Genomic DNA, 24,307 nt, shown 5'->3' with positions numbered 1-24,307 from the left:
TTGACTTAGTTTCTCTGGGCTCTGGTTTCTCTTCTATAAAATGAGGACTTCCGGTGACCCTTCGCCTTGGGCTGCTGTGGCAATGGGGGAATCGGCCCATGTGGCACTGGAGGCGGTGGGTGCTGAACCCTGCTTGCTGTCCCTGTCCTTAGTTATGCCTTCTTGCTGCCATATTGAAAACCCAGAGACACAGAATAAAAACAACGCTCATCCCTCATGGCATCCTTCGCTGGCCTTTTCCTACATTCACGGTCACACTGCGTTTTCCTCAGTGTTTTGTTTTGCTTTTTTTTTTTTTAACTTTAATTTATGTGCATTGGTGTTAGGGTGTCAGATCTTGGAGTTACAGACAGTTGTGAGCCACCATGTGGTTGCTGGGAATTGAACCCTGGTCCTTTGGAAGAGCAAGCGGTGCTCTTAACCACTGAGCCATCTCTCCAGCCCTTTTGTTTTGCTTTTTACCCCCTCTGGACTTGCCCAGGTTTCTGCATCAGGCCACTCTATGGCTCCTGTCTTGTAACAGAGCTTGAAACACTCTGTGTGGCTGCCACCATGTATTTATCTCCTGTGCTGCCCCTGCTCAGAAGTCTTCCCGGGGGGATTCTTTTGTCTGAGAGTGAGCTTGTGTTTCAAGCTGTTGAGTTTTGGTACTAAATGGCCCCTAAAAGCTCTACCAGTGGACAGTGGCCAGAAAGTCTCCTGAAGCCCTGTGAATGTGCCAGGGTGTGACAAGGGGCTAGAAGACAGCCGTCCCTGGGTCTCTAGATTGCAAGGAACACCAAGAGTGGCTCTGGCTGAACCCAGAAGCCTCTGCTTAGCTGAGGATCTCACCCTCACACAGCTAGGTTCCTGAAGATTCCTGTTAAGGGCCCCAGGACCTGGAATAGAGCAGAAGTGTGTGCCATACAGGAGCAAAGCCAGAGTGGCTTGCTTCTAGGTTTCTAGGGCCCCAAATAGGACACCCCTGCCTGAGGGTTGTGGGTGGGACCCCAGAGCTTCCTGGTGAGCAGTCATGTGAGGAAAGGAGGTTTCCCCAGGCCTCATCCTTCGCCGCTGTGAGCTGGACGAGGAGGGCATCGCCTACTGGGAGCCCCCCACCTACATCCGCTGTGTCTCCATCGACTACCGGAACATCCAAATGATGGTGAGGTTGTCCCCAGGGGTTCGAGAAAACCATCCCCACTCTTTGGACGTGAAGTTGGGGGCTGTAGGGGGCTTCAGGCATCGGAGGTCTCTGGCCGCCATCTGACTGTGACCTGCAGCGGTGACAGCATCCAGCCCTTTCCATCTCCCCAGACCCGAGAGCACCTGGCCAAGGCTCAGCGCGGGCTGCCAGGGGAAGGGGTCTCAGAGGTCATCCAGACACTGCTGGAAATCTCTCAGGATGGCACCAGCTACAGCGGCGACCTGCTCTCCACCATCGATGTCCTGAGGAACATGACAGAGATCTTCCGCAGGGCTTATTACAGCCCCACCCCTGGGGATGTGCAGGTGGCTCCCAAGGGCAGCCCCAGGGAAGGAGGACGCTTAAGAAACTGTCAGAGGACCCAACCCAGACCCTAGTCAGAGATCAATCCCACAGTGCTGAGTGCGGGCAGGGCTGTGACCCCCCACTGTAATAATGAGCCTTAAACACGCTGAATCCTGGCCTGGTCATAGGATGGTTTCTGTTCTAGGTCATATACTGAGTCCTGATCCTCGTCTTGGTCACATGTAAGCCCTGACTCTGATCACACACTAAGCCTTCATCTGATTTCTGGCTACATTCCGTTCTCCGATCCTGGTCACTGACTGAGTCCTGCTCTTGGTCATCCAACGAGCCCTGGTCCTAGTATATAAACTGAGCCCTTATCCTAGTCATAGGCTGAGTTGTGATCGTCCATCACACACTGACTCCCCGTTCCCGTTCACTGGCTCTCATTTCCAGAACTTTGTCCAGATCATCAGCAACCTGCTGGCAGAGGAGAACCGGGACAAGTGGGAGGAGGCGCAGCTGGTATGTGTGCGTGTGGAGGTCCCCTCAGCGCTAGCCATGGGACCAGGATAGGAGCAGGCAGCTCTAGGCCATGGTGGGGGCTTGTGTGTGTGGAGGTCCCCTCAGCGCTAGCCATGGCACCAGGATAGGAGCAGGCAGCTCTAGGCCATGGTGGGGGCTTGTTGGATCTTCCATATGAATCTCAACACTGCTTCCTGTTGATTGCACGATGTTGAAAAGGCCACCTAACCTCATGGAGTTTTCCCCCCTCCACCATTGCCTTTTCCCTGGGGCTGCATGAGGAGAGCTGGAAACTATGTTAAAGTCACTGGGTATGTCAGAGGATGGGGTGTGGTGAGTCTTCCCCATAACCCCAGGCTGGTAACCCTCATGGGGAGTGTTTGGGACGACACTTCTCTTCTTCCAGCTTAGAGACCCCTGTGGTGTGCACAGCAGCTTCTCTGATGTGTCCCTAAAATGCAAGTGGGCGCACAGAGGTCAGAGTCATGGTACCCCCTGCTATGCTCCTGCTTACCCCCCCCCCCAGGCTATGCAAGGGAATGACCCACGGAAGGGGGGGGGGCAGAAAAAGAGGTAGCAGAGGCGGGAAGGCAGCAAGAGGACAAGGGAGGGCACAGGCGCCTTCCCTGGCTTGAACCTGCCTTCCTTTCTCCATCCCAGATGGGCCCCAATGCCAAGGAGCTCTTCCGGCTGGTGGAGGACTTTGTGGACGTCATCGGCTTCCGCATGAAGGATCTGAGGGATGCCTACCAGGTGACAGACAATCTGGGTAAGCCCCTCCGTGGCCTGGTCCTGTGACTCTTGGCAGACTCTCTGCCTTGTTTCGTATAAGGAACTAATGACCACGCCCACCTGCAGGCACATATTAGCGTGGGTCTTAGGTCGAGTCCAGAGGGTTGGTATCAGGAGCCCTGTGGGACCTCAGACCTAGGCAGGGGCCTGGAGATCTCATGCCAGGGGCACATGCAAGACCCCAGCCACTCGCGGGGCTCACTTCATCCTGTCACCCCAGAGCCACCTCTGCAGCTGCTGTTTCTCTGCCCTCCAGTTCTACGAAGCCTAGGTGCCGTGAGGCAGGAGGCTGGCATTTGCCTGGCTGCCCTTTTCCTCCTTCCTGTAAGAGTAGTGATGGAGACTGGTCAGTGGACCTGAGGGTAGCTGTACAAATACATACCAGTGCTCCAGATGTTCTCCTATCTAGGCCTCACCCCTGGACCCCCCTCTAACAATGTGACCCCAGCCTCCCACTCTAAGTTTCCCCCCAGCCCTTAGCTTTACTCTTCCACTGGCTCTGTCCCCACCTCAGTCACTACTGCCCACTCTTCCAGCGCGAGGCAGCTGTTTCCTGGCTTCCCACTCCACCCCAAACCGACATCTGCCCTCATTCCTCCTCTATTTCTGCCAGTCAAACTGGCCCTCTGAACCACAGGCTAAATATGCCGTTCTTCCTCACTACGCCTCTTGCTTCCCTGACCCTCCAGCCACGGCCTCAAGCTCCATGGGCCTTTTAGTGATAATGCCTTTCCAACCTATATGCCCGTGACCTCCTCATCCTGTCAAGGCCTGCAAGCCAGTTGAGCCAAAAGCCTCCAGTGTCCATCTGAGCCTGCCGTCCTAGGTCTAGAGACACTCTGCCCTGCCATCCCAGGTCTGGGCCCCTGATTCTGCTCCCCTTCACAGGACCTAGGGGTCATGTGCTTCTGCCTTTGCGCCTCCCTGCCTTCCACTCACAGGACCATCTTTCAGAGGGTCACTGTCACACTCTGATCTCACCCCCTGCTCTCTGCCACTTCTAGGCTCTTTCCTCCATTCTTCTCTCCCTGGGCTACGTCCCTCTTTTTCCTATCCTCCAAGGTTCATGATGAGTTGCTTCTGTAGGGGGCACCCTGGCTACTCTGTATGGAGACATCACTCCCCCCCTCCTTTGTTGCCACCACTGACAGGCCTTGTCCCCATTCCAGAGGGAACTGCTGCCCACATATCCTTCTCAGCCAGCACCTGTCATGGCCCTGCGTGCAGACTCAGAATATGTGCCAAATGAGATGTTGTGCCTGTTTCCCTGGGCAGCTCTCAGCATCAAAGGCCAGCTGGGTGCTGACACTCAGTACAAGGCTTGTCTCTGTCTTCTTGGCCTCTGGCAAGGCAGATATCTTATGGAACACTGAGAGAGAACCCTCGAATTCCCAAGGCCTTATAATCCCAGGAGGGCAAGGCCAGGTGTGTGTGTGTGTGTGTGTGTGTGTGTGTGTGTGTGTGTGTGTGTGTGTGGCAGGCATCTGGGGAGCTGCTGGGCCTGGCCAAGCAGGGTAGGTGTGGCAGAGCAAAGGTAGAAAGGACAGGCAGCATGCCTGGGGACTATGGCACTGGTTGAAGGGTGGATTGTATCCCTTGAGTGGGTTACAGGGCATGGAAGGGGGCTGGGAAAGCCACCTCTCTTACAAAGGCCCTCTCCCTGTCTCCTCACCTTGTCCCCATGGGCCCTCAATCACTGGGCCAGTGTGCATGTGCTGGAGGAAGATGAGGTGGCAGGCAGGGAAGTCCTCTAGAATGCCCCCTGATATAGAGAAGGGATCATCTTGCTGAGGTTGGTGCTAGGCCTGGTTTTGAGTGAAGTGGGAGCTCCAGGGACTGATTCCTCTGGTAGAGTCTTGCCAAGATGGGCTGCAGAAGAGCCACATCCTACCTGACTACACTACCTCGAATTCCCCCTCCCCCATACCTGCTGCCCCTCCCTCACCAAGACCTCCCACTCAAATAGAGAGACCCTATGCCTCAAGCTAAGTCACCTCATTCTCACTCTCTCTCCCTCTCCTGATCCCCCAACCTCTTTTGACAGAGAGACTGTAGGCTAGAGAATGGGTCTCAGAGCTGACGCATGACCCCAGCGAGGTGAGGAGATGGTAGGAAGGAACCAAGATGGGTGCCTAGCTCCTGTAGATCTTTCCGTGCCTACAGAATCCACCTTTGAGTTCTTTCTGACCTCAGTGACTGAGTTTGAGCCTCAGTACAAGGATGGACCGGGCCTGGTCAGGTCTGGATCCCCAAGAAGACTTCCTATAGGGATTCTGGCCTGCTATCTCACAGTCCCCACCCATCAGGCCTAGGCTCTGGGGAGTTTGCTCATCTGAGAGTGAGGGCTTGTGGAGAACCTAGTGAGTGCTTGGTGCTCATGCCTGACAGAAGCCTGGCCACGTGGGCCCTGCTCACTCCGAGCCTCAGGAAACTCAGGAAGCCCACTGCCTGAGTCCCCACTGATATTCCAGGTGGGTGATGTTCTGTTTGTGTTGCCTCTACCCTGCCTCAGTGCTCAGCATCCACAAGCTTCCGGCCAGCGGGGCCACCGACATCAGCTTCCCTATGAAGGGCTGGCGTGCCACAGGAGACTGGGCCAAGGTGCCAGAGGACAGGGTCACTGTGTCCAAGAGTGTATTTTCCACAGGGCTGGCAGGTGAGGCTTGGGAGTGGGATGGGCATACTAAGATCCAAGGTCCTAGAACCTTGATCTCATCTTCCTGAGATACTTTTTGTAGGGTTCAGTACATTGTCTCCAGTGACAGGTGCATCCCTGGTACTCCTTGCTATCCCTAGGGCCGTCTCCTCGCTGGGAGCTCTCCTTTTCCTTCATGGGAGAGTGCCTGGGGACCAACCTCAACCAGAAGGCTAAGCAGAGTGGAAGGGAATAAGTGACTCACACAGCAACAAGGACACAAGTTCCCAGGGAGAGAAGTGTATCCTGCTTGCCCATAGTTGTGGGGGTCACTTGAGGAGATGAGCAAAGTCCCCTCTTCCCATGTAGGTCCCGGCTGGTGCCCCAGATCTCAGCAACACCTCAACGTCTGTGGTAGGATAGGCCTTCGATTGTCGGGACCTTGGACATGACCCAATAGATGAGGTAGTGGAATCCAAAGGGCAAGGAAGGTCCAGGCTAGTGGGAAGTAGCAGGGTTGGGGTAATGTGTGCTCTCTTCCAGAGGCTGATGACTCGTCTGTGTTCGTGGTCGGTACTGTGCTCTACCGAAACTTGGGCAGCTTCCTGGCCCTGCAGAGGTACGTGACTAGGGAAAGGGATAGCCTGAGCTCCTACAGGAGGCCAGCAAGAGGCTGGTAGGCTGGGCATGGTGGTGACTTGTGGCATGGGGCTAGGGCTGGGGCTGGGCTACAAGGCTGGCTCCGTGCCACCCCATACCTCTGACAGCCTCTGCTTTTTTGATGTCCCCAGGAACACAACTGTCCTCAACTCTAAGGTCATCTCCGTGACCGTGAAACCCCCACCTCGATCCCTGCTCACACCTCTGGAGATCGAGTTTGCCCACATGTATAATGTGAGTGTTTCCCATATGCGTGGATGTGCGGGCACCTTCCTCAGTTCTGAAGTGCATCCTTGCACAATCCTCTCAGGCAGTAGCTTTGGGGGTCATAGGCCAGAGTGACTCCCACCTGAATTTCAAGCAAAGAAACTGAGTCTTAGAGTTAGGGACTCACCCAGGGCCACATAGAAGACTGATGTGGATGGTGACATTCAGCCCTTTTCTGACCTGCCCCCCTGACCTGAATTCCCATCCTCTAGGCCTCCACTCCAGACCCTGCTCCCTGAAGGGGGATCTGCTTGCTACTTCCTGTGCCCATGGCCCAGCATCCTGGGGGAGCAGTGTGACAGGCCATCTACCCCAAACCAGGTCTCCAAACCCCTAGAAGTTGCTCCCTTCCCTGTCCAGGTTGCTGGGAACATGTGAGAACCACCTTCTACCAGAGTCAGGGCTGACCACCAGGCCACATCATGCAGGACCTCTGGGATGACAGTGCCAAGAGCGTCCTTCCAAAACTCCCTAGGACTCCGGGCCACTACTGCTGTGAGACCCTGGGCAGGCTCCCAGCTCCAGGGATGCCTGGAGACCTTGACGGGCATGAGGAGACCTTGGTGGCTGTCAGTCCCCTTGTACGGCTTTTCAGACACTAGAGCTGAAGCTTTGGCTGCCCCCCTGTCTCTGCTTCTGGTTGGGTTGAGTAAGAACCCCAAGGGGGTAAGTCATCTGCATCACCCAGCCAGGATATGGTAGTGCCCAGGCCCTAGTCTTTAGGCTAGGGGTGTGGGAAATTCTCAGGAAGAACTCAAACCTGCCCTTTTTCTCACGTGTGACCTTGGGGGAGCTGCTTACCTTCTCGATGCCTTATTTTCTTTCCCTTATCAAACTTGTATTTGTAACAAGTAATTCCCATGAATTTTCAGGGCATGTAGCTACTGTGAGCATAAACCCCATTGTGGCTGTGCCCACCTCTCCAGTGCTGAGCCCAGTAGCCCTCACAGGGATGGTGGCCTGCATTGCTCAGCTTGGTCCTGCTTCCAGGACCAAGGACAGCAACAGGGCAGCTCACCTTTAGGAGCATCTACCTCTTCCCTACAAGGCATAGCTTTGTCCTCTAACCCAGTGCTCTCATGGGGTCTGGACAAGAGAGGGGGCAGGAACTGTCTAGAGCCCTGTGTTGGGCGCTGGCGGCAGGAGGGAGGGATCAAGCCAGGCCTAACTGACCACATAGAGCCACTCCTCTCTGTGCTGAACGTCAGGGTTTTGTTTGGTTGGTTGGTTTGGTTTGGTTTGGTTTTTTTCCAGACAGAGTTTCTGTGTGTAGCCTTGGCTGTCCTGGACTCACTTTGTAGACCAAGCTAGTCAGCAGTCTGCTTGCCTCTCCCTCCCTGAGTACTGGGATTAAAGGCACTGTTTTTGTTTTTAATTTTTAAAATGTTATTTATTTAATCATTTTACAGCCTGATCCCAACCTCCACCCTCCTCTCCTCCTGGTCCCACCCTCACAGCCCCACCCCACTCCCTCCTCTCCTTCTCAGAGAAGAGGAGGCCCCCTAAGGGGAGTACCCACCCACCCTGGCACCTCAAGTTGCAGCACAGAACTAAGTGCATGTTCTTCTACTGAGGCCAGACAAGGCAGCCCAGCTAGGGGAAAGGGATCCAAAGGCAGGCAACAGAGTCAGGGATAGCCCCTACCCTTGTTGTTAGGGAACCCACATGATGGCTATTCTGTACATCTGCTACATATGGGTAGGAGCTCACACACACACACACACACACACACACACACACACACACACACACACTGAAGTCTTTTGGGGAATGTCACCAACAGCATGTATAATGCCCCAATGAGTAGGTTCAGTGACCCAGGTTAGGCCTAAAGGTGGCAGCGGCCCTGACCCACCTCCCTTATCTCTTAGGGTACCACCAACCAGACCTGTATCCTGTGGGATGAGACTGATGGGTAAGTTCTTTTGAGCTTGGTAGCTCTGGCGCCCTGGGGTGGTGGGAAAAGCTTGCAGCATGCTTGGGTCATGGAGGGCAGGTTTGAAGTGGTGAAGCCACTGTTCCCTCTCACCACTGGTACATCTGCATGGTCCTCCCTTTCTCCCTGACCAGGTCTGGCTTCAGAGACAATTGGCCTGCCCTCCTTATTCTCCTAGGGAAGCCCGTGGCTCAGGGGGGGAAGGCGAAAGAGATATGTCTTAGCTAGGCGCTGAAATGGGGCAACCAGTCTCTTCTGCCCTGGTGTTGCATTTGGGGTGTCAAGCATGAAGAATGGGGAATGTGGCTGTGTGTAATAAGACAGCTTCAGAGTTAAGGACCCTGAAACTCCAAACAGTCAGTTGGGGTGAGGGCTCTGGGCAATCCTAGCAGCATGATATGACTCTAGGCCCTGGGCTCAGACCCTGTCAAGCACATAGCGATCACTAGCTTGCTCCAGGGCCCCACGGTCACCGAGTGGAGCCTCCTGGCTGGCATAAGGGTCCCAGGTGAAGTGAAGGGGGAAATGGGGGCGGCATCTCCTGAAGGAGAAGGAAGGATGTGACATCTGGAATAGTGTTCACGGAAGCCAGGGAGGCTTGGGGTGAAGGTTTTCAAACTGAAGGCCTAGTGATAGCACTGTGCCCTTGGGCCTTGGCGTGTGTTCAGGATGGTCTGGTTGGAAGTTAAGTACAGAGACCTTGTTCCCTTCCCAAGGCTGGGTGGCATGGGAGTGCAAGCGGTCCCAGGTACTGGCAGTTGTGTGTAGCAAGCCTAGATGCTGTGGGATGTGTCGTTATGGGCATGTCCTAGGCATCAGGAAAGGTCTCTTGAGTGACTGGCCTGGGAAAAGACGAAGGTTCCAAGAGAGGTGCAAGCAAGGCACCAGCAGGAAGGTTTGGAGGATACAAGGATGCTGGGGAAGCATGGCCAGAGGGCGAATGGTGGCAAACACTTAGCTGTCCTGTGGGGTATAGTTATCTACCATCCATCTTCTGGTTACTATGACTACTGATGACCGCACTGAGGTCCCAGTCCTCATTTCCTCCATCCCAGGGAAGGGGAATAGTGCACAGGAAAAAAAAGTGATCCAAATGAGTGTCAGGTCCTGACCTATACCACAAGGAGTTCAGGAGGCTCTGAAGCAGGTTGTGGGGTACCCTCCTGAGCAGGGGCATAGTGGCCTCTGTGTGTCTATGTTGTGCCGGAGGCTGATTTCTACACAGAGCTCTGGCAAGCTCTGTGTGGTGGGTGCCTGAGGAGCAGCCAGCCTGTTCACCCCCTTAGTCCATACTGGTACCCTGCACAGCCCTCCCTCTTCCTACTACCGTAAAGACCAGCCTTCTGGTGGGGACAGCCCCACCAATGGTTCTAACTTCCCAGATGAGTTGAGGACACTGTCCCTCACCAGGATATAGCCCATAAGACGCCCCTTGAGTTGAGACTCCTATCCTTGGAGCTGGCAGCGGCTTGATATCGGGTGGGATCAGGGCAGCTAAAGGGGCATGGTGAACCCTCAGATAGTCTAATTTACTGTGGCATCCATCCATCTGCCCTCCTCTTCCAGCTATGGGCAATGACCTTGGCCTCAGTGTTCTGTCCCAGCCCCAGAGAGCCGGATCATGGAAGGTCAGACCCCACCCAAGACAACAGGACGGTACCTATTTAATTGAGTGGCCCACACCTAAGCAAAGATGCAAGTCCATCCCGAGACCACCCCTCCACCCCCATTTGCAGGTTACAAGGCCTCCAGAGGCTACAAGCCAGAATCCCAATGGTTATTGAGTAGACAAACTGCTCAAAACAGGCATCTAGACCCCTACACTGAGGCTAGAGGAGAGATGGTGGACAGGCTAGCTTATGTAACTTCCCCATGCCCCAGCCACCATTCTGCTCCCTGCCACAGCGTGTAGCCATTACTTCTACTGTGATTTGTGAATGTGAGTGTTTTCCTATTGGCCTAGAGGCAGGGATGAGTGGCAGAGCACTGGCCCACTTGCACCAGCCTGCCTGACCTGCCTGCTGTGGCCTGTGCTTGCCCGTGCTTGGCCAAGAACAGGGAATAGCCTGACCACTAGGGGGAAGAGGACAGCCTTCTGTGACTTTCACCTGATAGAGAATGACCATTTTGTACTGTAATTGGTGACACATACCCAAACCATCCTAATCTAGGGTAGAGTCTAGATCCCTAATTGGAAGTGGGCTGACCCATCACTGGTTGTACCCTGAGTGCTGACCCTAAGTGAGATGTTGAACCCCAATCTTGGTCAAATGTTCATCATGGTCACAGGTTAAGCTTTAACTCTGATCACACACTGAGCCCCTGTTCAGACACTAAACGTTAACTCTCACCACAAACTCAGCCCTGACTCCAGTTACACATTTATACCTAATTCTGGACATAAACTGAGCCTTGATCTGGCTCACACACTGAACCCTGATGACACCTGACTCTGGGCTCACTCTGAGCCCTGACCCTGGTCTCACACCGAGCTCAGACCCTGGTCACACACTGCATGCTGACCCTCATCACACACTGAATCCTGATCTTGGTCCCCCACTGAGACCCAACTCTGGATTCACTCTGAGCCCTGATCTTGGTCATGTACCGAGCTCTGACCCTGGTCACACACTGCATGCTGACCCTCATCACACACTGAATCCTGATCTTGGTCCCCCACTGAGACCCGACTCTGGACTCACTGAGCCCTGAACTTGGTCATGTACCAAGTTCTGACCCTGGTCACACACTGCATGCTGACCCTCACCACACACTGAGCTCTGATCTTGGTCCTAGGGTGAGCACTGCTCCTTGTGTCTGTTGGAACCAATTGTGCCTGTTTCCACTCGTGCCATGTATGGCACATACTTAGAGGAGCACCCTCTCTTCCAGTCACGTGTGACAGCTGTCTCTTGACACTGCTCTAGAAGCATGGCCACTGAGTGTGAGAGAGCACCTGGGAAAGAAGTAAGGAGGAAGGGCGCCCTTGCTGGAATATGCTGACCATGCTGCGTCCCCTAGAGAGCCCCAGTTTTGTGTGTCTCCACTGAAGGGAACAGTGACGGTCACATGTATATTCCCGGAGTCTCCTGCCGCCTGTTAGGATGAAGAAGTGATTTGTGGGTGGGCATCAGGGCTAGATGGGTGAACAGGTCATGGCAGTCTGTGCTGGGCAAGGAGTGAGCAAGGGAGGCAGCTCAGGGGTGGGGTGTGGACTGTGAGGGTACCGGGCAAATGACTGGATGGAGGATGAGATCCAGAGGACAAGCAGGTTTCTGAGGAGAGAGAGCCAGATGTCATAGGAAGTGGGCCCTTGTAAGTGAAGGAAGGCCGGCGCCCTGACCTCAGGCATTGGCAGGGCTGTCCCTCTCCACATTCAAACTCTTGATCCCATCATGGGTGGATCTACCAAGTAGCACTAGGTCTATCCGTTTCCCTCAGAGAGCTTCCTGCCCCACTGTCCTTTGTCAGCCGAGTTCCCAGTCAAAAAGCCTGACTGTCGGCTTGAAGCTCCCTCAATACTACTTTCAGGGACCCTCTCTGGAATGCTGACAAAACCATATCTGAAGAATCTTCCCTTCTTTTTGTTTGTCTGTCTGTTTGTGACAGGGTTTCTCTGTGTGTGTAGCCTCGGCTGTCCTAGAACTCACGCTGTGGACTAGGCTGGCCTCGAACTCAGAGATACTCCTGCCTCTGTCTCCTAAGTTCTGGTAGTAAAGGTGTGTTGGCCTCTTCAACAGTCCATCTCCTTGGAGATGTAAGAATGCCAAGAAGTAAGACTTGATGGGGCCACTTGGGTCTGTCACTCACCGTGGGGCTTGTGCCTCTTGGGGCAGATGAAGCAGAAGTGAGCAGGGCAGAGTGAGTTTAAGGTGGCTTCCTACGGGGGCCTCTGGGTTAGAGAGCTGGGGGTGGTGCACAGGGTCATGAAGTCACATCTAGAATTTGGGGTACGCTGAAGCATCTGTTGCCCTGAACCCACTTTTCTACACGCTCCCATCTTCTGGTCCCCATCTTTCCAGCAGTGATGCAGTTTGTCTCCGGTGTTGCCCCCTTGGGTAGGCACCGGATCTTATACACAGGGTCCTGACTGTAAGGCACCCAGTGACCCTGCAATAGATGTCCAGGAATCAAGTGTGCCCCGTCTTATTGCTGCTATCTTCCTCCTGGGGAGAGTGGTAACTCATTCATTCACTCTGTCATTTACTCCTTGAACACAGGACAAAGCCCGTAGCCATCTCCGCGACACACAGCCCCACTCACCCACCTGTGAACACACCCAGCAGGATGCCCCTAAGTGCCAGCTGAGTCCTGTCCTGAGGGCTGCAGGTCTTTGGGGTACCATAATCTCTTCTAGCTACAGAGTACTTGATTCTGCCCACACTGGCCATGCAAGCCCAGACTTCAGTTCCCCAACTCTATGATGGGACAGAAAGGGTGGGGGCGCACTTTCAGGACTATGTGGGGCCCTCAGGCTAGGGAGGTGCTACTGTCGGCACCGTGCTGCCCCTGTCTGACTTGCCTTTTTCCTCACCACCCCTGTACACCTTTGTCTTTTAGCCTCTCTTTTCTTCCCTCCCTTTTTGAGACAGGAAGCATACTCAGTAAGCCAGGTGGCCCAGAACTCACAGCAATTCTTCTGTCTCAGCATTACCTTGGTTCTTGGCTGCCCTTTTCCATGGCTGAGGTGGGGCTTCAGGGTGGATGGACTTGGGGCATAACTGAGGGCCTTTCCCACCTTCCTTTGGCACTCCAGGGAGCCACTTGCTCTTAGGGTTCCCATCTTGACCCAGACTGCTAGGCCTTTGCTAGCCATGTTCCCATTCACTCCCCATGTGAACTCACAGTGCTCAATACAAGAGAACCCTGCCCCGTACCCACACAGGGGTCTTTGTCTGACCACTTGGTTACACGGGCAGGCTCCCATCATGCAGAGCCTTGGTTTCTACACCTAGGAAATGGCCTGTTGTCGTGGTTGATGGTGTGCTGAGTGTCAGCAGAGGACAGCAGCAAGCCACATAGACACAGTGTCATCTCACAGGCTGGAGGGCCATGCTGGCTGCAGTACACCCTGGCAGGAGGGCGTGGGAGCCCAAGGCCACAGCACAGGGTGCACAGAAGCTCAGCAGAGTGCAACTGGAGTTGGTGGAGCTGCAAGGGGAGGGAGGGCAGAGAACATACAGGGCAAGGAAGTGGCTGCCCAGGGCTGGGGGTCCCTGGCTGAAATCACCATACATCTTTTTAGATGTGGAGACTAGACCCTCTGGCCTCAGAAATGACTTAACAGAGATAGAATTGGTATGGATCCTGTTCTCAGATCACAGGGCACATGGGAAGGAAGTCACAAGGGAAGGGCTTTCCGGTTAGCTGGGAGGCTTGAGTGGTGTGGGAGCCTGCTCCCGGCCTTAGCCTGGGAACAGTGGCATGATGGAAGTGGCCATGTCTGCTGGATCAGGTGAACAGTGAGGTGCCACAAGGAGGGTTGTAGGGGTAAAGGCGATAGTGCTGTCTGTCTGTCTGTCTGTCTGTCTGTCTGTCTGTCTGCTCTTACTGCCCTGGGCTGTCAGGGAGCACGTTGAGGCTCCTGAGAGAGGATGCACCAGGACTGTGCTGGGTGTGTCAAGCTGAAGAAGACTGTGGAATTCTGGGGACAGTGTCCATCCTCAAGACAGGCTGATGTTGTTGGCAGGGCAGCGCCACGCTCATGGCAAGCAGGTGATCACTGGTGCCTGTGAAGGAGAGCACAATGGACAAGGTGGTACAGCCATGCTACGGAGCTTTGACTGGTGCAGATGATCTCGGCATTGGCGGTACACCAGCGGCTGACTGCTGGTGTAGGTGATGCTGATGCTGGCTTGAAGATGTGGTGATGATGGAGGAGGAAGGTGATAGGGACTGAATAGGACTGCTGGGGTCAGTGCACTGAGTGGGTGCAGTGGGGAAAGGGTGGTGAGAGAGGTGCTGATGACGAGGTGGTCATGGCTCTGTGGTCTGTGATGCTACTGCTGGCAAATCTGGGGTCCAGCTGGTGGTGAGTGCTGCACCATCATTCATGATAGTGTTGTTGTGGATGGGAGTGATTGTGGTGGTATGGAGGGGTGTGTTGATAGCATAATGGAGGTGATGATGGCAAGCATGCTTCTGTTGGCGATAGCATTGGCGATAACGGCTGCTGGTGCTGATGATGTGATAGGGATGATGGCAATGGTGATGGTACTGACAATGGAAGAGACATGTTGGCATTGTGGGGCTTGCCATGGAGCTGATGGCTGTTACATGGTGGTGGCCACGGGGCGGGGGGATGTGTTTCAGAAGTATGGGTGATGCAGTAGTGACTGTGGAGGCGGTGCCATAATGTGGCAGTGGTTATGGAGGTGGGGTGGTGTTGGTGATGAGGCGGCAGGTGTGGAGGGGGTATCAGAGATGTATGGGGTGTTGGTGAGGCAGTTGTGGTGGTGGAGGTAGTGGTGGCTGTGGTGACCATGGTGGCCATGTGGTAATGATGATGCGACAGAGGCTACGGAGGTGGCAATGATGGTGGTGGTGGCCATAGAGGTGGTGGTGGTGATGGTGACATGGCAGTAGTGATATAGTGGTAGCCGCAGAGGTGGGTTTGGTGGAAGCAGCAGTAGAGGTGGTGGAGGTAGTGGGAATATTCTGGGGTGGGCGTGTGGCTAGTTATAAGTACTTAACTGACCGGAGACACTGTTAGACTTGGCTTATTCAGTGTCTTGGTAGTGGTTCTGAAGGTGCAGGTTGTGGGCATAGGTATTATGGGAGAGGGCTGACTCTGGAAAGATTTGCAGGTCCCCTGTGGACATCAGGTTCCTTCTCCCATGGCACAGGTCCTGAGTCAGGCCACAGTGACCATATGGATGTGATAGGGCAAGTAGGCTTACAAGTAGAAGTCTGGGAAGATGTCTTGGAGATGAGGTTGGGTTGGCTAGGGTGGGCGTGGATCAGCCTGAGCTAGGGGATACCAGCCATGCCCAGTGCCCAGCAAGGTTCTAGCCCAGTTGGCATCAAAATGATAGAGTATGAAGGCTTTGGAGGCCGGGCAGTAGACTCTTGTCTGGCAGGAGGGTGACAGGCCAGGTGGATGTGCCCTTAGGCCCCATAGACAGGAGCCTAGGAGAAGGGCAGTGGCTTAGGGCAGGCATCAAGCACCTTCCTGAACCAGGTGCAGTCATCAGGTCATTTTGCCAGACTGTGGAGCCACTGTTCACTGTCGTCAGGTTCCCTGCTCTGTCCCACAGACAGCCATGACCTATGTGTCCTGCCTGGGTAACCTGAGAGGAGCCACTAGCCATAGAGGAGGACAGTCTGAGGCCAGAAGGCCCAGTGCAGAGTGTCTGGCGCCAGGTAGGGGAGAAGAAGAGATTAGAGTCTGGGTGGTGGGAACAGAAGAAGCCCCAAAGGCCCTGAACAGATCTGAGATGCAAAGAGGGGCTCACGTGACCCCCATCTCTCATAGATAAGAGCACCAGATTACCGGTGTTTAAATATCAGAAACCCAGGCCAGGATCTGGGAATCTCAGAAACAGCACAGGAAAGGTGCCAACTCAGCAGAAGGATGGGGTGGCCCAGAGGCTGGGCACGGTGGTCCAGCCCTCACAGGAAGAAAAGACTGAGAGCTTGGGTGCTTGAGTATGCCTTCTGGAGGCAGCAGCACCCATGTTGATGTGTAGTGAGAAGTCAGTAGATGGGTCTGGGAAACGGGCATTCCTGATGGAGAAGACGTGGCTAAACAGGCTAGGGTCTGGGATGGGATGGATCCTGGAGTTTATTTCTAGGGTACAGGTGGAAGCTGGGTCATGAAGGATCTCGAAGGCCCAGTTGAAAACCCCTTAACTACAGAGGCTTCAGTCCCTCTCCTGCCCCAAACCTAAGATCCCCCACTGGGGTGCACTGTGCCCACTCCTGGCTGTTTTATACCCTGTGGGTGGACACCCTATGAGTCATTCATACTGGGGTGTGAATTAGCCCATCAGATCCAAGGGGACCCCGACAGGCACAGTCCTAGAATAGCACCTGCTTGTGGGCTGGCGGGAGGCATCACGATGCAGTAAGGGCCCTTGCTTAGTGTGTGGGAGGTGGGCTCCATGCTCTCTCTGCATACCGTTCCCTCCCGTTCCTCGAGCACCCAGGCCCTGCAGAATCTATTATTCTATGAGCAAGTACAGTTTACTGCATACCCCAATACCCACTGCCTAGCAGGCAGCTGAGCTCCAAGTTGGATAGGGTCAGGACTCTCTGTTCACTTCTCCCTTCTAGGGCTGGCCTAGGCTGTCAGGTACCAGGGGAGTGGAACCAGAGCTGAGTTGTGTGGCCAGCCACAAGGCTATCCCCTCAGGGTCTTCTAAACTTCTTGGGTCCACCTCTTTTGGACACTACTGGAGGTGCCGGTAGGGAGATGCTAGGCAGTCAACTGGTAATGCCTTTCTTGTACCATTGTCCCTGGGACCTGGGGGTAGGCTTGTGACCCTGCTCTTAGAGCTGAGGATGAGATGAAGTAGGGGGCTACACTGGCTCTGGGGGCTTCAGTGGGAGTTGTGGCTCCTCCCAGGTTTAGGGAAAGCTACATGGAGCTAAGGTTCTTAGACAGTGTAGCCAGTTCCCAGGGGTCCTGTAGGACTCTGGGGAGCAGTACCGCCTTGGATTTGTGTGAGCCTGAGATGTCCTTTGGGCAGAAGATGAGTGGTGCAGGATGGCATGTGGAGAGCAGGGCCGAGGCTGAGCTGGGATGCTGAAGCCAGGTGGTGGCAGGTCCCAGCAGGTTCCTTTGGAGGGTCAGGCCAACGTGAGGCAACGACTCTGATGGAGGCTGCTGGGGTAGATAATCTACAACAGGTGCAGGTGCTGGGGAGGCGGGGAGTGGACAAGCTGGGGAGGATAAGTGAGTGGTATCCACAGAGCATTACTGGCTTTTCATCTTTCCTTTCTGCCTTACTTGCCTGGGGTCTGCAGTGGATACCCTACAGATATGCCTGCAAGGCAGGAGCTGACTGACCTGTCAGTGCTTGAGGTGTAGAGGGAATTCAATCAGGCCAGCGGATCATTAGAAGTGGAATGATGGGACAGAGAATTGTCCCCAGGGCCACGTGTGCTGATGTGTATATCACTGGGGATCGTGGCAGGAGCCAAATAGAATGTCCATGATGGGGAAAGGTCATGAGTATCCAGACCCATCTTGGGGCCCTGGGACAGGAGGCCCTTCCCTGAGCCCTGTCTAAGGGTTGCAGGCCTCCACTTATACAGGAGGGGGCTCCTTGTTTCGATCCCAGACCCTTGATATTCTGGGCCCAGGAAGGTGTCATTGACCCAGCTCTTTCTCTAGTCTTGGATCTGTTGCCAGGACGTGGGGGTGGGGGTGGGGGCGCACAGGTATGACTGACCCAGATTCATTAGTTCTGGTCCAGGCAGGATAGGGACCTGGCTGGGTGGTGGCCCAGATCACGTTTCTGGGGCTAAGGGGAGCGGTGGCAACAGCCTCCACTGCAGGAGCAGCAAGCAAGCAAGCAAGTGATGCCCCCCCCCCCCCCCCGTGTGCTACAGCTGAAAATAGACATCCCAGCAGCTGGATGGTTTTTCAGTCAGGCTTGGGGACAAACTTCCAGATGTTAGGAGTCAGGACCTGGGTATAAGAGGATACCTTGCTAAAATCTTACAGAAGGTGGCGTGGGGGTTTTCCCCCCACCTTCAACAGGTGGGGTGTCAAAAGTACAGAAGTCCACCCACCAGGGCAGCCTCCACACTTGCAATGGCTGTGGCTCAGGAATGGCTCCATGGCTTCTCAAACAGAGCGCTCCTCCTGGCTTGGGGCCCCATCAGGATTCTGGGTTGCTGAAGGGGGCTGGTGAGATCTACATTCAGGCAGGGTTCAGGTGGGGACAGCTGGGGGCAGCAGTTGAGGGAAGCTGGAATCTAGGCCCCGCTGCCATCTTGCTGTGTGGTCAGCGGCACCCGCACAGCTTCCTTTTAGTGTCTACAAAGCTGACCTGAAGCTGTGGTAGAGAACGGAAGATGAAACACACAGGTGCCTCAGAGCAGAACGGAAGCTGGGGAGGGAGGAGAGGGGAGGACTTGTCCCCGGGCTGCACGTGGGGTGCCCACGATACTCCTAACACACGTGGCACTTGACTAGAGGGGTAGGCAGGCAGAGGCGGGCCCATATGGCAGTCTGGGCAGCTTACAGAGGCTAGTTCTGCCCTCTTATCCTGTCAGCCTAGATGGCTGGCTGGTTCTCCGGGCCCACACAGGTACCTTTCTCTGCTCTCCACAGCCTCGGACTGGAGAGTCTGGCCCTGGTGACCCTCAGCTGGGTAAGGTAGCAGCCACTCTCCTGCCCCTGGGAGGCTAAGCTAATTGGTGCCACAGCAGAGGTTCTGGGCAGCACTGGCTCTCAGGCTGGCAGTCTCCCAGGTAGTGGCCAGCAGCTGTCGGCCTGGCGCCCTGTGGACCCGACAGGGCTTCTGGGAGACTGCCAGGCTGCCAGCCCAGGTCCCATCACCCTGTCTCAGGGTGCTGTCCCCTGAAGTCTTCCCAGGAACAGGCAGGCAGGTAGGATAGCTGGGAGCTCGATGTCCTGTTCTACAGAGCTGCCACCCGGCCAACAACATGGACAGGCCAATGGTGGCATGCTGGCCCAGCACACAGGGCTTTCTTGGAAAGTGCATGCTCATGACATTTGTTAGTCTGTGCTGGCCTTCAGTGTCTGCTCTGTTGTTTGCGGCACGGGACTGTCCCTATGCCTCCCCTAAACTTGAGAGAGGGCACAGTCAACCAGGACTCCATGGCTCCCGACCTGAAGGGTGGGCATGGAGAGAGGTAGCCAGAGGCATGTCTGGCACACAAGGGTGACCTTGGGACGTTTCTGTGGATGGGGCAGAATCTGGGGTACTGTTCAGAGCAAGCGGCTTTTGGGGAACCCACATTCCCTTCCTTGTCCCCTTCCCAGTAGGACCTGTATTCTTCTTTAATGAGGAAGATGTGTTTTTGTCCTGGGCCATAATCAGGGATGCGTAGTGCTGGGTACGCAGGGCAGCTGGCTTGGGGAAAGGCTATTTGGGTAGCAGTCTTCTTGGTTCCCCGGAGTTGGTACTGTGGCTGACCTCTGGGGATCTGCAAAGTTCTGATGAGACAGGGGCTCAGGGCTCAGAGGCAAAGATCATGCAAGAGGAGGGCCTTTCCTTAGCCTGTGTTCACGTTGTATCCCTTCTCTTTCTGTGGAAAAAGAGGGCACTTGGGTAGAACCATGGGCCTCCAAAGCCTGGCATTCATGGGCCAGGGACCTGGTAGCTCGATTTGCACTGCACCTCAGAGTGAGCATAGGGGATGGAGAGGAGTTCGTTTGCACAGCTCAGAGTAACGCTGCGGCCCCCACGCTAGTCCCTAGCCTAAGTCAGGCTTCTGTGGGGTAATTCTTTTTGAGGGGCAGAGGGACCCTGAGGGAGATACAGATGCTATGGGTCCTGTTTCCCTGGGCCTAACTCACTGGGCTCTGAGAAGAGGAGGAAGGCAGGAGTCACTAGGAGTTAAGGGAGGGGCACAGGCTCCTGACAGCTGGAGCTGCTGTTGGCTGCCAGCATGCATTACGGCCAGACATAGTTGTACAGCCCTGTGCTGGGTTAGGGGCCACTCCCTGTTTAGAGACAAGAAAACTGAAGCAAGGGGCTGAAAGTAACTGTGCTTCTAGGAAGCAGCTGAGGTATTGGTGAAGCCTAGGTATCTGCCTAGTCTTTCTGTTTTCAATATGTATGTGCAGTCAGGGCTATGTGTTGGTCAGTGCTGTGCACAGGGAGGCTCTCCAATGCCACCAGGGAAAGCGACCAAAGAACCCACCTACAGCGTAGACAGACAGGCAGGCCCATTCTTGTCTGTGGACTTTACAGTCTTCACTGGCACCGTGGAGGTGGCCTGGAAGAGACCACCAATCTGGTTGAACATTGAAGCTACATTTTGAAGGCTTCCTGGGTGCACAGAGAGGACCTCTGGCTGCCCCCCCCCCAAAAAAAAGCCTTGGACTGGGAAGGGGTGAAGCCTTCCTGGCCTTGGGTTTACGAGACCAATCCCACCTGGGGACGCTTGTAAGCCCAAATCGTGGGGTGCTTCTGGCACAGGAACAGAACTGAGTCCCAGAAAGGTGCCCTCTGGCATTTCCTGCCAGGCAAGCTCAGTCCCAAAGCCAGAGGGTGAAGGATGGAAGCTGGCAACTTTGTGTTCAGAGAGCTGCCTGGTAGGCCTCATGGGGTGTGGGGGTAGAAAGGGGAGGAGTGGGTATTTGCTGGAATAGTTCAGACCCTGGTGCACTCAGAACATAGCTAGCACTTTTGCTTAACTGAAATGGGGCCAGCAGAGGCCCGGAGGCAGCAGGAGGGGCCAGGGTCAGCACGCAGAGGGAAGTTTCCAGCTGCTGGCCAGCTCCCTGCAGGGAGGGCTGTGCTAGTCTGGGACTTGGAGCCGCAGATACCCTGGCAGCCTAGCCTAGAGGATGCGGCCACGCGGCCGCGGGGGATGGAGCCATCCCAAGGTCACCAGCTCAGAAAGGCCCTGGGCTGTGGGGCTGGGGTACTCCTGGGCGGCCCCTCGCGCGCTCCCGCGCCATGGCCTCGGGCTCGCGCGGGCTCGCGGCCGGGCAAGCTGGCGGGCGGGGCGGCCGGGCCCCGGGCCAGCTCCCGCCTCCCTCCCGCCGCTCCCGCGGCCCGCGCTCCCGCGGGCCGCGCTCCGCGTCTCCAGCGCGCGGCGGGCGGTGCAGAGCGCGGCCATGGGCGCCGGGGCGGCGGGTCCTGGCGGCGGGGCGGTCGCGCGGCGGGCGCAGGTGCGGGCCGGGCCGGGCCGGGCGGGCGCGGGGCCCGCGCGCCGCCGCTGACGCTGTCTCCCGTCCCGCCGCCCGCAGACCCTCCTCCTCCGCCCCCCCGCAGCTCGGGCCCTGGTCGTGGCGCGGCTGCCGCACGGTGCCCCTCGACGCCCTCCGGACGCGCTGCCTGTGTGACCGGCTCTCCACCTTCGCCATCTTAGCCCAGCTCAGCGCCGACGCGGTGAGACCCGGGCGGCGGGGGGCTCGGGGCGCGGGACGCGGGCGGGGACGAGAGCGCGGGTGGGCGGGAGGCGCAGGGCCCGACTGGGCCCCCAAGGGGTCCCAGAGCCCGGCAGTCACAGTGTCCCGCTGAAGTCCTGGAAAGGGTGAGTGGGAGGCTGGTGGCGGCACTGTGGAGTTTAGAGACCCCCAGGAAGTGACTGCCAGGTGGGTCCTGTCTCCACTCTCTTGGAGGCCTGGGGCCTTGGAGACCTTAGAACTGAGACTGGGAGCTGAGCCTGTGGACCCCTTCGCTTGGCTTGCCAGAGAACAGGGGAAGAGGAGCTCCTTTTCACAGCGCTTCTGCCTGCCCCCGCCCCACTGGAGCTTGGGCTGCGGAGGTGGCTGTGTCCCCAGGCAGGGTTCTGGGGGTGGCTGAGGCTTCTGGGCCTGGCCCAAGTCCCTAGACAGGCCCCATGGTCTCAGGGGCCTCCTTTTTTTGTTCCTGTGATTCTTGTGGGGGCTGCTGGTTTCTATGGTGACAGCATCTCAGGCCAGCTTGCTGCCTGGGGCTCTGGGTGCTGGCCCAGCCCTCTAGACTGGTGGGCTTTCCTGTCCTACAGGCAAAGGAAGGCCAGGAGCGTGGGGGTAGGGGCTGGAGCTGTAGAGTTCCTGGGCCAGACTGGCCCAAGAAGGGAAGGAGCCAGGGTCTGAGCTCTGGCCCCCAGCCCAGCCCAGCTCTCTTGTGGAAGGTGCCTGGGGCTGGAATGGAGGACTCTTGAGGAGAGGATTTGGCTCTCAACGACGACGATGTGGGCAGACAGATCTTGGCCTTCTAAGAGCCGAAACTCCACGTAGATACTTGGCCACCCCCTTAGTCTCTGGAAAGCAAGGAGGTCTCATGGGGTGGGGTGGGGTGTCAGAACCAGAGGGGTCTCAGCAGTTGCTACCAAACTTCTCCTTAGAAGTCATGGAAAACTGAGGCCAAGAAGGGCCAGCCCTGGGTCCTGTGGTGAGTCTGGGCCCCCTACGCTCTCCAACTGGACAGATCCTTGAGTGGGACTGCCTATGTTGGCAGGTCTGTGGATGAGACAAAGGCAGTGGCTGGGGCCACCCTGGAAAGTCCCTACAAGATGTAGCTTCTGTGTAGATGGTCACTGCATATCCATTTCAGGGCTTCTAGAGACGGGCCTGGGCAACATAGGTCTAGCCTGGGCTCCTGTGCTGCTGTACCTTAGGACAGGGAAGCAGGACCAGAACAGGGCAAATGGCAGAAGCCGGTCCCCCCCTTCCTTTCTCCCAGCCCAAGATCAGGCTGTAGGAGACTGTAAACTGGAATAATGGGCTTGCTCCTTACACACAGCATTATCCTGGGGTTGGCCTTCTGTCTCTTAGGGTCTCAGCCACCCTTGGAAAAGGGAGGAGGCCCTTTGCCCTTAGGGTGGAGCACTGTTCTCCGTGAGCTGGACCCCTGGAGCAGCCATAGCTGGTGTGATGCTCCCGATGGTGGGAGTGAGCAGAGGGTTTGGGTGCGGGGCATTCACAGGTAGAGCCTGGGATGAGGAGAATGAGGCCACCCTGAAGTGGGAGGAGAAGATGGACTGCCCCATCTCTGCTTTGGGTGGCAGGCTTCCATGGATACCCTGGAGGCTTAAGCAGTGTCTCTGCAGGGTGTCATTTCAGAGCTCCCCAGCTCTGTAGCCCAGACAAGGCAGCTGAAGCTTAAGTTCAGAGCCAGGTGGTACCTCCTGGAGCCTTTCTCCTGGCTTGTGTGATAGGATAGTCATCGGACCTTCCAACCTGCAGGACTCCCCAAAACAGCCTGTGTTGAGTTTGGAGCTTGAGCAAGGCATTGGGGGTGGGGGGTGGGTGACCACTGTGGGTGTGGCTTCTGCTTACTCCCCACCAGAACCCCTTTTGTTCTTTCTTTCCTTTCCATCTTGCCCTCCTATCTCACCCATACTGGCTGCCCTAGAGGTGAGAGCTCACTTAAGATGCTGAGGCGGGGAGGGAGGGACCAGAAAGTGCTCCTATTAAGGTGCTCTTAACCCCTAGCTGTTTTACTTGGCCTCTGCTGACATTTGAATGCCCAGGGCTGGGGCTTTAGGAAAACCCAGGTGGTGTCCTCCAGGGAGCCAGGGGAGGGGGGTGCCTGGAAGCAGGCAGCAGCCTCCTTCCTCGGCAGCATCTAGGAATATGTAAAGAGGAGGTTTGGAGTGAGGTACGGGGGGTGCACAGGCATCCCCTAGCCTAGCTTGGGATAGTGGGTAACAGTCATCCCATGTAGGCGAGAAAGGCACAGAGCAGCCAGGGATGTAGGGATTGTGAGAGAGGAGTGGGGTACAGGACAGGAGAGAAAAGGTGGGCAGGGTGAGAGGGAGGGCTCAGCTTCATACCAAGGGAAGGAAGGACAGAGTAGAGACCAGCAGAGGAGACGTGGGACTCGAGCAGGAACAAGCAAAGAACAGCCTGGCCACAGCTGAGTTAGGTGGCCAAAGAGACAGGTGTTCGTCTCCCTGGCTGACAGGGCTGGATCAGATAGCTGGAAGCTGCCTCAGCACAGGTAGAGATGCTATACCAGACACACTGACTCAGGGGACTCTTGTCTAAAGGGCCTGAGGTGGGGGTAGAGTGTGTGGCACCCAAAGCTGGGGTTGCAAACTGGTCAAGGCAGGCTATGAGGGAGACAGGCCTAAGAGCTGGGAGCTGGCCGCGAGCCAGGGTGTGGGCGCAGCTGCTGCTGGGCTGCGGGCTGCGGGAGGTGAGTAACTGCTCTGAGTCACACCTGTGAGTGGGATGTACCACCTGCCTGAGCTGTGTGCATGGACTAGGCGGTGTGTTTATGGTGCCCAACACAGCCTGGCCATAGTAAACAGAATGTGAGGCCAGCCGCTGGTGTCATTGCTTCTGGGACATGCCTCAGACATAGCCGGTAGTGGACCAGGCCATAGCCGTGTGTGTGTGTGTGTGTGTGTGTGTGTGTGTGTGTGTGTGTGTTACCCAGAT

At 56.1% G+C, this 24,307-nt stretch overlaps 1 protein-coding gene across 3 annotated transcripts in view; it reads left to right on the top strand.

Annotated features, from left to right (window-relative positions):
- ADGRB1 (adhesion G protein-coupled receptor B1) overlaps positions 1 to 24,307 on the top strand; it is a 71,896-nt gene that overhangs the window by 26,011 nt on the left and 21,578 nt on the right. For all 3 annotated transcript variants that reach the window (XM_084751229.1, XM_084751231.1, XM_084751230.1), the window contains exons 10-18: positions 1,038 to 1,144; positions 1,297 to 1,491; positions 1,928 to 1,996; positions 2,657 to 2,765; positions 5,301 to 5,444; positions 5,967 to 6,042; positions 6,215 to 6,317; positions 8,222 to 8,265; positions 21,182 to 21,323. In XM_084751229.1, coding sequence (XP_084607355.1) covers positions 1,038 to 1,144; positions 1,297 to 1,491; positions 1,928 to 1,996; positions 2,657 to 2,765; positions 5,301 to 5,444; positions 5,967 to 6,042; positions 6,215 to 6,317; positions 8,222 to 8,265; positions 21,182 to 21,323 — 989 coding nt within the window. The remainder of the gene's footprint in view (positions 1 to 1,037; positions 1,145 to 1,296; positions 1,492 to 1,927; positions 1,997 to 2,656; positions 2,766 to 5,300; positions 5,445 to 5,966; positions 6,043 to 6,214; positions 6,318 to 8,221; positions 8,266 to 21,181; positions 21,324 to 24,307) is intronic.

Source organism: Acomys minous (assembly GCF_964271855.1).
Source record: "Acomys minous genome assembly, chromosome: 12".
Lineage (NCBI taxonomy): Eukaryota > Metazoa > Chordata > Mammalia > Rodentia > Muridae > Acomys > Acomys minous.
Note: the sequence above shows the minus strand (reverse complement) of the source record. Positions and strands in the feature narration are given on the sequence as shown.